This window comes from Salvia hispanica, chromosome 4 (assembly GCF_023119035.1).
Source record: "Salvia hispanica cultivar TCC Black 2014 chromosome 4, UniMelb_Shisp_WGS_1.0, whole genome shotgun sequence".
Lineage (NCBI taxonomy): Eukaryota > Viridiplantae > Streptophyta > Magnoliopsida > Lamiales > Lamiaceae > Salvia > Salvia hispanica.
Genome location: NC_062968.1, coordinates 5,900,406 through 5,912,917, shown reverse-complemented (window position 1 = coordinate 5,912,917; position 12,512 = coordinate 5,900,406). Strand labels below are relative to the sequence as shown.

Sequence of the window (12,512 nt, the reverse complement as noted above, 5' to 3'; positions counted from 1 at the left end):
ATATTAAAGAGATAAGTTCAGAACGTGTAAATATTTTCTGATTAAGGCTCAAATTTAATATTCCAAATTTTAAGAATAAAGAAAATAAAAAATTAATATTAATATTATTAAATTTTTTAAAATTAAAATATCAAACTCAATTAGTATTAATACATTATATATCAAATTTTAATGCATACCATGTTATCGTGAATTGAGCTAAAAGCTTTAATACTCCTTAAAAAGAATCTTCTAAATAAAAAAGTGATAAAATCAAATTTATCAATATTAAAAATTACAGTTTAATTATAAAATAATTATTTTTGGCCATAGTAATCTAATTCTTTACTATTTATAAAATAAGATAACAAATTTTAATATTTTGTAGAGCTAATTATTTTATTAAATTATTTAAATTAAAATTTGTAAAAATTAATTTGATAAGAAATCTGTTATATGATTCATTTTCTAATAAAATATATTATTATTTCATTAGGTAAATAATGTACACTAAATATATAGATTCAATGAAATACAATATTTAATTATTTTAAACACGTATCCTTAAATAAATGCAATAAGATATAAAAAAAAACTGTCATCACAAATATGAGGATTGCATGCTAATAAAATTGTAATCGCATAATTAGTGTGCAATGTCCTTAAATAAGTATATTTAATGAACACTTTAATATAAAGGGTAAAAAAGTAAATAAATATAACATGAATTTAAATAAAAATCTAAAACAATCTAAAATGACTATTTTAACCTCATTATGGCTTGGAGATATTATGTCTCTAAAACATTTTCCTTATTGAAATTGATATCCTCAATAATTTGTGTATGTTTTCTTGTTTTCGGTTAATCAATTCCATTTCTTTTTTCAGCTTAATCTCTCTCGATTCATCTAACACTTGGCAACAACATCAAACCATCACAATACTCATTACCGATTCCTCTTGTTTTGGATTGATCCACAAACATTACAATTTACACCAAAGAGTGTGAATATCGAAAAGGAAGGATTCAAGAAGACGATGGCTTCAAGATTTGATGATGGGAAATTCACCGTAAAGAACGACTTCGGTTTATGGCGCATGAAAATATTCAACAGGGGTTATCAAGGCGCTCAACCGGTGAGAAGGAGGAGAAGGATGTTCTTGATGATAAGGTAATTGCGAAGAGAAATGAAATACTCGCGAAGGCGCTAGTGCTGTGGTGTTATGCTTCGGCGCCAAGGTGGCCAAGACATTGACAACGGCCAGAATCTTGGAAAAGCTAGAAAGTTTGTACATGACTAAATCGCGCGCAAACAGACTTTTCATGAAGCAACGTTTATATTCGTATAGATTTCTAGAGGAGCAAGGCATAATCAAGCAGATGTAGGACTTCAACAAAGCCGTAGATGATCTCAAAAATATTGATGTCTCCATAGATGATGAGGATAAGACAATACTTCTTTTGAATGTCTTGCCTAATACTCCCCCCGTTCCACAATAAGAGTCATGTTTTGCCATTTCGGTCTGTCTCACAATAAGAGTCCTATTTCACTTTTACGATAAATGGTAAGTAGACCCTACATTCCACCAACTTATTCAACTCACATTTTATTATAAAACTAATATATATAAGTGAGACTCATATTCCATTACTTTATTCAACTCACTTTTCTTTACATTTCTTAAAAACTCGTGCCATAACTAAATAGGACTCCTATGGAGGGAATACTTATGATCAAATACAGGATGCTATTCTCTATGGAAGAGAATGATCCATTACTTTGCTCGGTCAGCCTTGAGAGCCAAGGAGCTACAAATGGGAGGTCAAAAGAATAATGATGTCGTGCCAGAAAGTCTCAATATTAAAAAATCTAGGGCTAAAAGGACTTCAAGAAATATTATTGAAAGGGAGCAAACCATATCCCACATCGAAGAATGAACAAGAGTTGCAAGCATATATAATGGCTACCCCAACTCCATTAGTATGAGGCCTTTTAGGGAGTACCCCAAGAGCAAAACCGTGAGGGCTTAGCCCAAAGCGGACAATATCATACAAATGTGGAGTTCGGGTGTGCACCACCGATACCCAACAGTGGTATCAGAGCCCTGGTTCAGGGGTTGGGCCTGTGTGGCTCGGGGTTCGGTGGTTGCACTTGCAAGTTCTCTGATGTCTCTACGTGAGCTCGACCAAGACCTGTGGTGATCGGGTGACCTGTAACATGAGGCACACATGGTGTCTTGGTTTGAGGGGAGGATTAAAAGGGAGCAAACCATATCCCACATCGGAGAATGAACAAGGGTTGCAAGCATATTTAATGGCTACCCCAACTCTATTAGTATGAGGCCTTTTGGGGAGTACCCCAAGAGCAAAACCGTGAGGGCTTAGCCCAAAGTGGACAATATCATACTAATGTGGAGTGTAGGGATCAGATTAGTCTAGATTCACTAATTACCGAGATCTCTTTGTTCTTGTACAAGCGAGCTCAACCAAACTCTCACCCTCGCGGCTGATGTTACAAGTAATACAAATTGAATACAAGATTCAAACCCTAACTATTACAAGGTTTTGATAGTTGTAGAACCCAGCTTCTTGTAATCACTTCAACCTGCACACTTCACAAATTAGTAATAACAAGTAGGATCCTCTCGGATCTAAAGAAATTACTAATAAGACCAAGAACAGCAAACAGATCAAAGAATCTTGGCTCAGAACCCGCCGCAACCACACTGATCTATTCTACTAGAACAAGATCCAAGGGAGCACAACTGGACCGGCTAGAGTTCACCCTCACACCACCGATGCCTTCACCACAAGTTCTCCTCACTCCAGATCAAGTTCCACCGAACAAAACCTCAGAACAGAACCTTCAAGTCTCACAAACCCTAGTTCTTCTCCAGCACCCAAGCAATCGAAGAGATTGCCTTATTCCAGCACTCACAAAAGATCTACCACTCAGAGAACCGTGAGAGATCACCAAGAGATGGCCGGAGACTCATCGGAGAGGAAGAGAGAAGAGAGAGAGAAAGAGAGAGAGAGAGAGAATACACGGAATCGAGTGTAGAGAGAGAGATTAGAGAGTGAATGAGACTCAAAGAGTCGGCTCTCGCATAACAAACACAACCCTACATCCAACGGTGGAGAGGCATGATCCAGGAGAGGGAGGCACGTGGCAGCATCTGGTGAAGGGAGGTAAATAGTTGGGCTCAGCCCAATTATTCCTTCTGGGCTTCAAATAAAAGACAGCCCAAATAATAGTCCACCCCAATATCCAACAATTATGATGGATCTAAGATGGTTCAGAATGGCCAGATATAGACACGTCTTGTCATTTGTGAAAAAGTCTCATAAACCTTCTTCACTAAATATCATTAATACACTATTATCAAATGTATTCTAAAATATCCTTGATAGTGTATGATCGCGAGAGCCGTTTCACATATTCGTCTCAGTGCGCGTGTGATACCGGACGCGGGTCAAACAGAGTGCATGGGTCGAGGGTGACGTTGCATGAGAAGTTAGTTAGTTGTAACTGATTCTCGTTGGAGAGGTGAGCCAGCATATAAAAGGCTAGACTCCAGCTCATATCACACATTATTCAACACTCATTTTGTAACAAAAGTAGGAGATAGGAGAAAGAGAGAGTTAGTTCTTGCGATTCAATCTTGAGAGTAGATTGTAGAGAGCTTCGAGTGATTTTCTTTCTCGTTCCATAATCTGTACATACTTCCTTGAGCGTGATCAATACATCCATAACCGATCTCTTCCCGTGGACGTAGACATTTGTTGAACCACGTTAAATCCTTGTGTTCTTACTTTTCTTGCTGCGTCAATCGTTGATAATCCCTAACAAATGGCGCTGTCCGGTGGGAAGCGAAGTTTCTGATGGCGATGGCGTGTTTCGAGGCTGAAAAGTTCAACGGCAAATCGGATTTCGGTTTATGGAGAATTAAGATGAAGGCCTTGCTGATTCATGAAGGCCTTGCCGACGCTCTGGATCCGCTGGAGGGAGATGATAAGCCCGATCCTAAGCGGAAGGAGATCTTGCAAAAGGCGCAAAGTGCTATAATCTTGAGCCTTGACGACAAAGTGTTGAGGGAAGTTGCTCATGAGTCGTCTACCAGTGCGATCTGGAAGAAATTGGAGGAGCTCTACATGGTGAAGTCTCTCGCTAACAGGTTATATCTCAAACAACAACTATATTCATATAGATTTACCGAGGGAAAGAATCTGAGTGAGCAACTAGATCTGTTCTCAAAATTTGTGGATGATCTTGAGAATGTAGATGTAAAATTGGCTGATGAAGACAAGGCTATAGTCCTCCTCAACGCCTTGCCTTCGTCATATGAGCAGCTAAAGGATGCATTGCTCTATGGTCGAGATAAAACCATCACTTTTCTTGAAGTGCAAACCTCCTTGAAGACTAAGGAATTCCAGAAGATGACTCTTCCTCAGGCAGAGACCTTAGGGGAGGTCTTGAATGTCAAGAAATTCAAGGGAAAATCCAAGCAAAAGTCTGGGCAGTATGGCCAGAGTAAAGGCCCCTCTGATAAGGATAAGAAGGAGACAAGAAGCTGTCATTATTGTAAAAAGCCTGGCATCAAGAAGAATTGTTTTGCTTGGAAGAGAAAGCAAGAGGCATAGAAAAATGACCAAGGATCAACTGATATTGTACAAGCCGAGGAGCCTCATCAAGTCTTGAACATTCTTGATGGATCTATGGGGGATAGGTGGATTGTTGATTCGGGTTGCAGTTTTCACATCAGTTCACACTAGGAATGGTTCCAAGATTTTGAAGTAAGGCAAGGCTCAGTTCTTCTTGGCAACAATCAAACATGTTTGATCAAGAGAATTGGGAATGTTATGCTCAAATTAGCAGATGGATCTCTGGTAAAGCTCTCTGAAGTTAGATTCATTCCAGAGATTAAAAGAAATCTTGTGTCTCTAGGTGTTCTTGAAGCAAGAGGCCTTAGTTTCAGGTCAGATAAAGGGCTCATGGAAATATGCAAGGATGAGAAGGTCATAATGACTGCTTTTAGAAGAAAGACCCTCTACTATCTGCCAGCTGAGGTGATATCTGGAGCCTCTAATTCTGTTCAAGGATTGTCTGCTGATCTAAGACTCTGGCATGTGAGAATGGGCCACCTGGGCACAAAGGGAATGATGAAGTTGATCAAGAACGGCCTGATCTGATCAAGAGGTGGATCTGAGTAGGTGTGAGCAGTGTATGATGGGAAAGAGTAAGAAGCTTCCTTTTCCAAAGGAAAGGCACACTTCTCAGTCAGTTCTTCACTATGCCAACAGTGATATCTGGGGGCCTTCTCAACCTCCCACAATGAATGGAGGAAGGTATTTCATGACAATAATAGATTATTTCTCCAGAAAATTGTGGGTCAAGATCCTCAAAGAAAAGTCTGATGCCTTTGGTTACTTCAAGGAGTGGCATTTGATGGTTGAAAGAGAGAAGGGTATAACCTTGAAATGTCTAAGAACCGACAATGGTTTGGAGTACTTATCTTCAGAGTTTACTGAGTATTGCAAGAGTAAGGGAATTAAGCGGCACAAGACAGCTCCTAGAAATCCACAACAAAATGGCATTGCAGAGCGCATGAATAGAATAATTATGGAGAGAGTTAGGTGTATGCTTCTCATCTCTGGAGTATATAAGAGGTTCTGGGGGGAGGCAGTGTCTACTGCATCAACCCTCATCAATATGAGTCCTTCTTCAGCAATAGACTATGGCATACCAGACCATATATGGTATGGCAGACCACCAGATTTTGCTAAGTTGAAGCCTTTTGGATGTAAGTCTTATGCTCACATAAGACAGGGAAAGCTTGATTCCAGAGCTTTGAGGTGTATTTTTTTAGGATATCAGAGTGGCTCCAAAGCTTTTAGGCTATGGTGTATAGAGCCAAGCAATGGGAAGCTTATAGTCAGTAGAGATGTTACCTTTGATGAAGATAACATGCCTTGCTTGACTGAGAATCGAAGTGGCAGTGCTTCAGTGGAGGTGGAGCCTCAACGAGCTGATGATAGTGTCCCTGATATCAGAGATTTCCATGACTCAAGTCCTCAAGAGAGAATTGATACTCGGAATGAAGTTGTACAGAGGGAAAAGTCCAAAAGAGTCAGGAAAATGCCTGCTAAATTCTCAGATTATGAGATGGCTTTCTTTGCTTTGTGTGTAGCAGAGGATATTGAGTTTGAAGAGCCTGCTACCTATGATGAAGCAATGAAGGGAAATGAGTGGGAAAATTGGCTAGCTGCAATGAAAGAAGAAATAGAGTCTCTGATGAAGAACAAGACATGGGTGTTGGTTGATAGACCAAGTACTCAAAAGGCTGTGGGATGTAAGTGGATTTTCAAAAATAAGGTGGAGGTATCTGATGGGAACAAGATAAGATATAAAGCGAGGCTCGTAGCTAAAGGCTATTCACAACAGGAAGGAATAGATTACAATGAAATCTTCTCTCCTGTGGTGAAGCATGCTTCCATCATGATACTCCTATCTGTTGTTGATCAGAAGAACTGGGAATTACATCAATTAGATGTCAAAACGGCCTTTCTTAATGGTGATCTAGTTGAGACCATTTATATGGAGCAGCCTATGGGATTCATTTCACCTGGAGATGAAGATAAAGTTTGTCTCCTAAAGAAGAGTTTGTATGGTCTAAGGCAAAGTAGCAGACAGTGGTACATCAAATTTGACTCACATCTTGGCAAGATTGGATTTGTGAAGTCTGCATATGATAATTGTGTCTACATTAGATCAGATGGTAATCATGCAGTGGCCTATTTGGTGTTATATGTAGATGATATGCTTGTAGCTGCAGCCAACATCAGTGAGATCAATAGCATCAAGCAAGAGTTGCAAAGAGAGTTTGAAATGAAGGATCTAGGTGAAGCTAAAAGGATTCTTGGTATGGATATACATAGGATCAGAACAGAGGGAAAGATATGGTTGCTACAGAATGATTATCTGGGAAGGCTGGTGAAGAGATTTCAGATGGAAAACTCAAAGCAAGTATCTATTCCTTTGGCTCAACATTTCAAATTATCTCTGCAGCAAATTCCTAAGTCAGAGAAGGATAAGGCAGAAATGGAAAATATCCCATACTCAAATATTGTGGGCAGTATTATGTATTCTATGATTTGCACGCGGCCAGACCTTGCTCATGCTATTAGTGTAACAAGCAGATATATGAAGGAGTATGGCAGGGATCATTGGATAGCTTTGAAGTGGATCATGAGATACATAAAGGGCAGCAGGAATATTGGGATTTTGTTTGAGAAAAATGAAGTCTCAGATGGTGAGCCATTGATTGGCTACTGTGACTCGGATTTTGCCTCAAATCTTGATAGGAGGAAGTCACAAACAAGATACATATATAAGCTCTATGGTTCTGCAATCTCTTGGAAGTCAACACTCCAGTCTGTGGTTGCCTTATCCACTATAGAGGCAGAGTATATTGCAATGACAGAGGCTATAAAGGAAGGAGTTTGGTTGAGAGGAATTCTGGGAGACTTTGGGATTGAGCAGAAGGTTGTAAGGGTGTTTTGTGACAGCAATAGTGCCATATGTTTGGCAAAGCATCAAGTCTTTCATGAAAGAAGTAAACACATAGATGTGAGACTTCATTTCATAAGAGATCAGATTGAAAAAGGGGAAGTAGAGGTTCTTAAAGTAGGAACGGAGGAGAATGCAGCAGATGCATTGACTAAGCCATTACCAGTCTCTAAGCTCAAACATTGTTTGGAGCTGGTAAGTGTGCTGCCCCATTAGTCTGAGGTGAAGGTTTGGAAGGACGGAGGAGGGATGTTTGAGCTCTCGTGCTCAAGGTGGAGATTGATAGTGTATGATCGCGAGAGCTGCTTCACATATTCGTCTAAGTGCGCGTGTGATACCGGACGCGGGTCAGAGTGCATGGGTCGAGGGTGACGTTGCATAAGAAGTTAGTTAGTTGTAACTGATTCTCGTTGCAGAGGTGAGCCAGCATATAAAAGGCTAGACTCCAGCTCATATCACACATTATTCAACACTCATTTGTAACAGAAGTAGGAGATAGGAGAAAGAGAGAGTGAGATCTTGCGATTCAATCTTGTGAGTAGATTGTAGAGAGCTCCGAGTGATTTTCTTTCTTGTTCCATAATCTGTACATCTTTCCTTGAGCTTGATCAATACATCCATAACCGATCTCTTCCCGTGGACGTAGACATTTGTCGAACCACGTTAAATCTTTGTGTTCTTACTTTTCTTGAAAATATTCAAATGCGTCAATCGTTGAAATGATATACGGAGTAGTACAATTTTGCCCTCTGCTTTACGGAGATGCTATTGACATTTAACAGACAGCTTTATTCTTTTCTTTCTATTTGCATTATACACTGCACATATCAACTCTGCCTTATAGTAAAGTTGCAATCTTTGATCATCTCGCTCTCTCTGCCCGTTATTAAGCGCAGTCAGAAATGGGTTCTGAAGAATCTTCGCAGGTTATTGGTAAGCTTCGAACCCCTAATTTGTTTCCCACTCAGCTTTAATCTGATTTTCATTTTCACTTTGTTTCCTTTGTTTTAAGTTTATCCCCCTTTTTTTGGTCTCATATATGGTTGCATGGTTCAATTTTGGGGGAACTCGGGGATTGATTGACGTATCCTTGGCTTGTCATTTGATTGTGAATTGCTGTGGAATTTGTCAACAAACTGAACTCTTCTTTCCGCTATCAAACTTCTGTTTGCTATATTACATATTTTATGCGAAATTGGAACCTGGTGGCTGGTGAATGAGGATGGCCAGAGTTCTGATAAGTTTAGCAACCAGTTTCTTCGGTTTGTTCACATAAATGGAGCCTGCAATTGAATTTTAGGCCTTTTGAGGAGTAGATTGAGAATGAGGTTTTTTAAATTTTATAATGCAGGCAAATAGTAGTTGTTGTTTCTTGATGGGGCCTAAAGCAGCCTATCACACACCCTATTACTATGTTGAATATGCAGTTGCTTGATTCAGCAAATCGACCTTAGTTTTAGTGGTTGCTCCTAATGTAGAGATAGGAATTGAACGACTATCTCATGGGAATATAGGTCTTGTGATTTGTGTCATATACTTAACTAGTTTAGTTGCTATTCTTCATCTTTTGAGATAGATCACTGCTTTTGATCACCTGTTTCCTTGACTGTAATTCAAGCTTAGGGCCTTAGATATACAGATTTGTTTCCGAAATTTCACCGCAGAAAACGTCTTCAATGAAGGATCGCTTGTTAGTTCAATCCTTAATATGATAAACCTGTTCATTCCCAAGAATATTTGATCGTCAAAGGTTTTAAAGTGAGAGAGCGAGAATGATTAGACGGAAAAATTTATGCTTGTGGCCGGCCCAGCTAGTTTTGACCTCTCTCATCCTTCCTCTTCAGAGTAAAGAAGGTGGGAGACAGCTTATGTTGACCTACCATAAACCTGGCTTCTCCAGACATCCCTACCATTCATGCCAAAATCCACTCAATCAATGTTTCTCAACCTCCCTCGTACAGACTTAACTACTCTGTGCCAGCAAGAAATCTGGAAATCAGATGGGAATACATTTTCAGTGAAAATGTGAAATGACCTGCATCATTTTCTAGCGAAAGAAATTCATCTAAAAGGGGGGAATTTCCATTAATAGCTCAAAAGTAGTGTGACTTGAAGTTAATGCATCTTAGCTTCTTTCTTGGCTACATAAGAGAGATGGGGTTTGATTGTCTGTCGGGTGTATAAAATTGGATTTGTTGACCATGCTAATGGTTTCATATTTCAATCTACTCCTGTAATTTAATGCTTGCTTTCTTTCCTATAGTTCTTTCACTTAACTGAGTCCTGTTTCTCTGAGATTCCATGTTGATGTTTCACTTCGTTGTCACAGAATAAAGAATTGTAGTTATGGATGCTATGCTTTTAGTGGTATATTATCAAAAACATTGATAAATTACTCGTACCTGTTCAACTAAAGCTTTAGCGTGTTACAAACAGTTGCCATCTTTCTTCTCAAAGATCTAATATCTGTAGTTAAAAGTAGCACTATGCTGTAAAATTTCTCACTGGACTAGCATCCATTCCTGTCTTACAAGAGAAGACTTTTACACCATGCAGAACTGCTGGCGCTCAATCCAGTGTTAATCTAATGGTAGTCAATTTACATTGTTTAGATGTCTATTAGAAAGGTTGATATTTCTGCGCAATAATACCAGACTGTAGCTTCAACTCTAGCATTTATTCAACGATAACTTTTGCTTTTAGCCTAAATTCTTTATTAGGTTTTATACACATTCTGATATGTAAATACTCTGTTGTTTACAGCACTCTGCTTTGAGTTAGGAGATGGATGTTTTTATAGATTCTGTGCTTCATATCATACAGCTTCATCTTTGAAGTCTTGTTATGTTGTGACCATATTAATCTACAATGACAATAATGCTCCCTTGCAGTACCAAGGAGCTTCAGGTTATTGGAAGAGCTCGAGAGAGGAGAGAAGGGAATAGGTGATGGAGCTGTAAGTTATGGGATGGATGATTCCGATGATGTATACATGCAGTCGTGGACAGGAACCATCATTGGTCCTCCTAATGTTAGTTCCCCTTTACAGTACAACTTGCTTTCACTCTCATTGACTCGACTAAATCTTGATTAATTTGTTGGTAAAATTTGGTGTCACCTCTCTAATTGTGTGAACAGACTGTACACGAAGGGCGCATATACCAGTTAAAACTTTTCTGTGGGAAAGATTATCCAGACATTCCGCCAGCTGTGAGGTTCCAGACACGGATAAATATGAGCTGTGTAAACCTGGAAACGGGTGTGGTAAGTGGTGGTCTTAAGGGTCCCTGTTAGTGCTATAGTAGATGTGCTTAACAAACAGTGTCCAGGTCGAACCCAGTCGCTTCTCTATGCTTTCTGACTGGAAACCGGAGTGCACATTGGAGGATATCTTGATACAGCTCAAAAAAGAGATGATTTCTCCCCAAAATCGTAAACTGTCTCAGCCTCCTGACGGTTCGTTTCTTCTAATTTCCTTCTTCATAGACCGACTAGAAATTTATGACATACTATGTATGTCAAACTGGCCTTCCAATCGAAGAATTTTATTAGAATGTTTTTAAGATATGAATAAGAAAGCTCTTGTTCATGTCTAGTTTCCTTTTTCCTTTTATTCTAAAATTCATAGATCTCTTCTTAACAGGCAATGAGGATTCTAGGTTGGAAAAAGGGATAGTCCTCAGATGCTGCATTCTCTAATTTAACCGATTATTATTAGTAATACTACTTTATTTTTATAAATATTATTATTATGGGTATTACTATTGTAATTATTTTATCATGCACAAAAGAAGTGTAAAATCCCACGTAGTTTGTGGAATATGTATTGTCCAAATGTAACATACTCACTTCAGTAATCCCATACAGTAATTTTATCTGTTTGCACACTTTAGCATTTACATGTGGACGATTAGGGTAAAATTTGTTACTGCTTTATTTTTATCTTGTAATTATTTTTATGAATTTTGTGGGTCGAAGAAAAAAGAAATAATGAGGTTTTGGGGTTGGGCTGGAAAATGTATAAGCAATCTTTAGAGCACTCTCAATGGTCCGGCGATAACACTCGGCGATTTTTCGCCGAAAATCGCCGAGTTATCGCCGGCCGTTGGGTGTGTTTCGGCGATAATTCGGCGTTAATTCTACCGAATTAACGCCAACTCCCGATTCATCGCCGATTTATCGCCGAATCATCGGCGCCCACTGTAGGCGCGATTCGGCGATTTTTTTTTTTTTTTTTTTTTTTGAGTTAGGGAAAAATAAGGGAGAAACCATTGTAGCAGTTGGCTAAAAATTGGGGATAAATTTTGGTGCTGATGTGGCGCTGATGTGGCAGGAGTTAGGGAGAAATAAGGGAGTTTTTAGGGAGAGCATTGGCAGTGCTCTAATATACTACTATTATACTCCAACTTTGTAAAATACTCTCTATTATGTTTACTTTTATTAAAAATAGTAAGTGAACATGATATTTTCCATATTATTAATAAAATGTATCCCTAAAAAAATAAGTACTAGTACTACTATACAGTATGAAATTCATTTTTAGGGATAAATTTCATTAATGATAAGATGCATAAAAACTGATTTGTTTACCCTAAAGAGCATGTGCATGGAGCAGGCGCCATGCCGACGGCGCGGCCAACACCATGCTCACAGTTGTGCACTTGCCAACGGCAAGAGCACGAGCAGCCGACGTGGTATGCTCTGATTGACCGTTGATTTATCATTTTTTTTTGTTTTTTAATTCAAAAAAATCTTAAAAGTTCAGATATAATAAAAAAAATATTTTCCCACTTTCCTATAAAATATATCCATTTTTTCCACACTTTTAATTTATTTTTTCATTATTTTTATCCCAAAATTCACACTTTCATCTATAAATATATTCATTTCAAAACAAAAAATCACACTATGCCAAACAACTCTCTCAACCTCAATTTTTAGGATTTTAATTATGTAATTTTTAAT

The 12,512-nt window shown here is 38.6% G+C and overlaps 1 protein-coding gene across 1 annotated transcript; it reads left to right on the top strand.

Annotated features, from left to right (window-relative positions):
• Positions 1–8,364: 8,364 nt before the first annotated feature.
• Positions 8,365–11,428, top strand: LOC125224415 (ubiquitin-conjugating enzyme E2 variant 1A). Its single transcript, XM_048127815.1, has 5 exons — positions 8,365–8,480; positions 10,439–10,578; positions 10,686–10,811; positions 10,877–11,003; positions 11,191–11,428. Exons 1-5 carry the CDS (start codon positions 8,450–8,452, stop codon positions 11,244–11,246), a joined length of 480 nt encoding a protein of 159 aa, XP_047983772.1. The 5' UTR covers positions 8,365–8,449; the 3' UTR covers positions 11,247–11,428.
• The last annotated feature ends 1,084 nt before the right edge of the window (positions 11,429–12,512 follow it).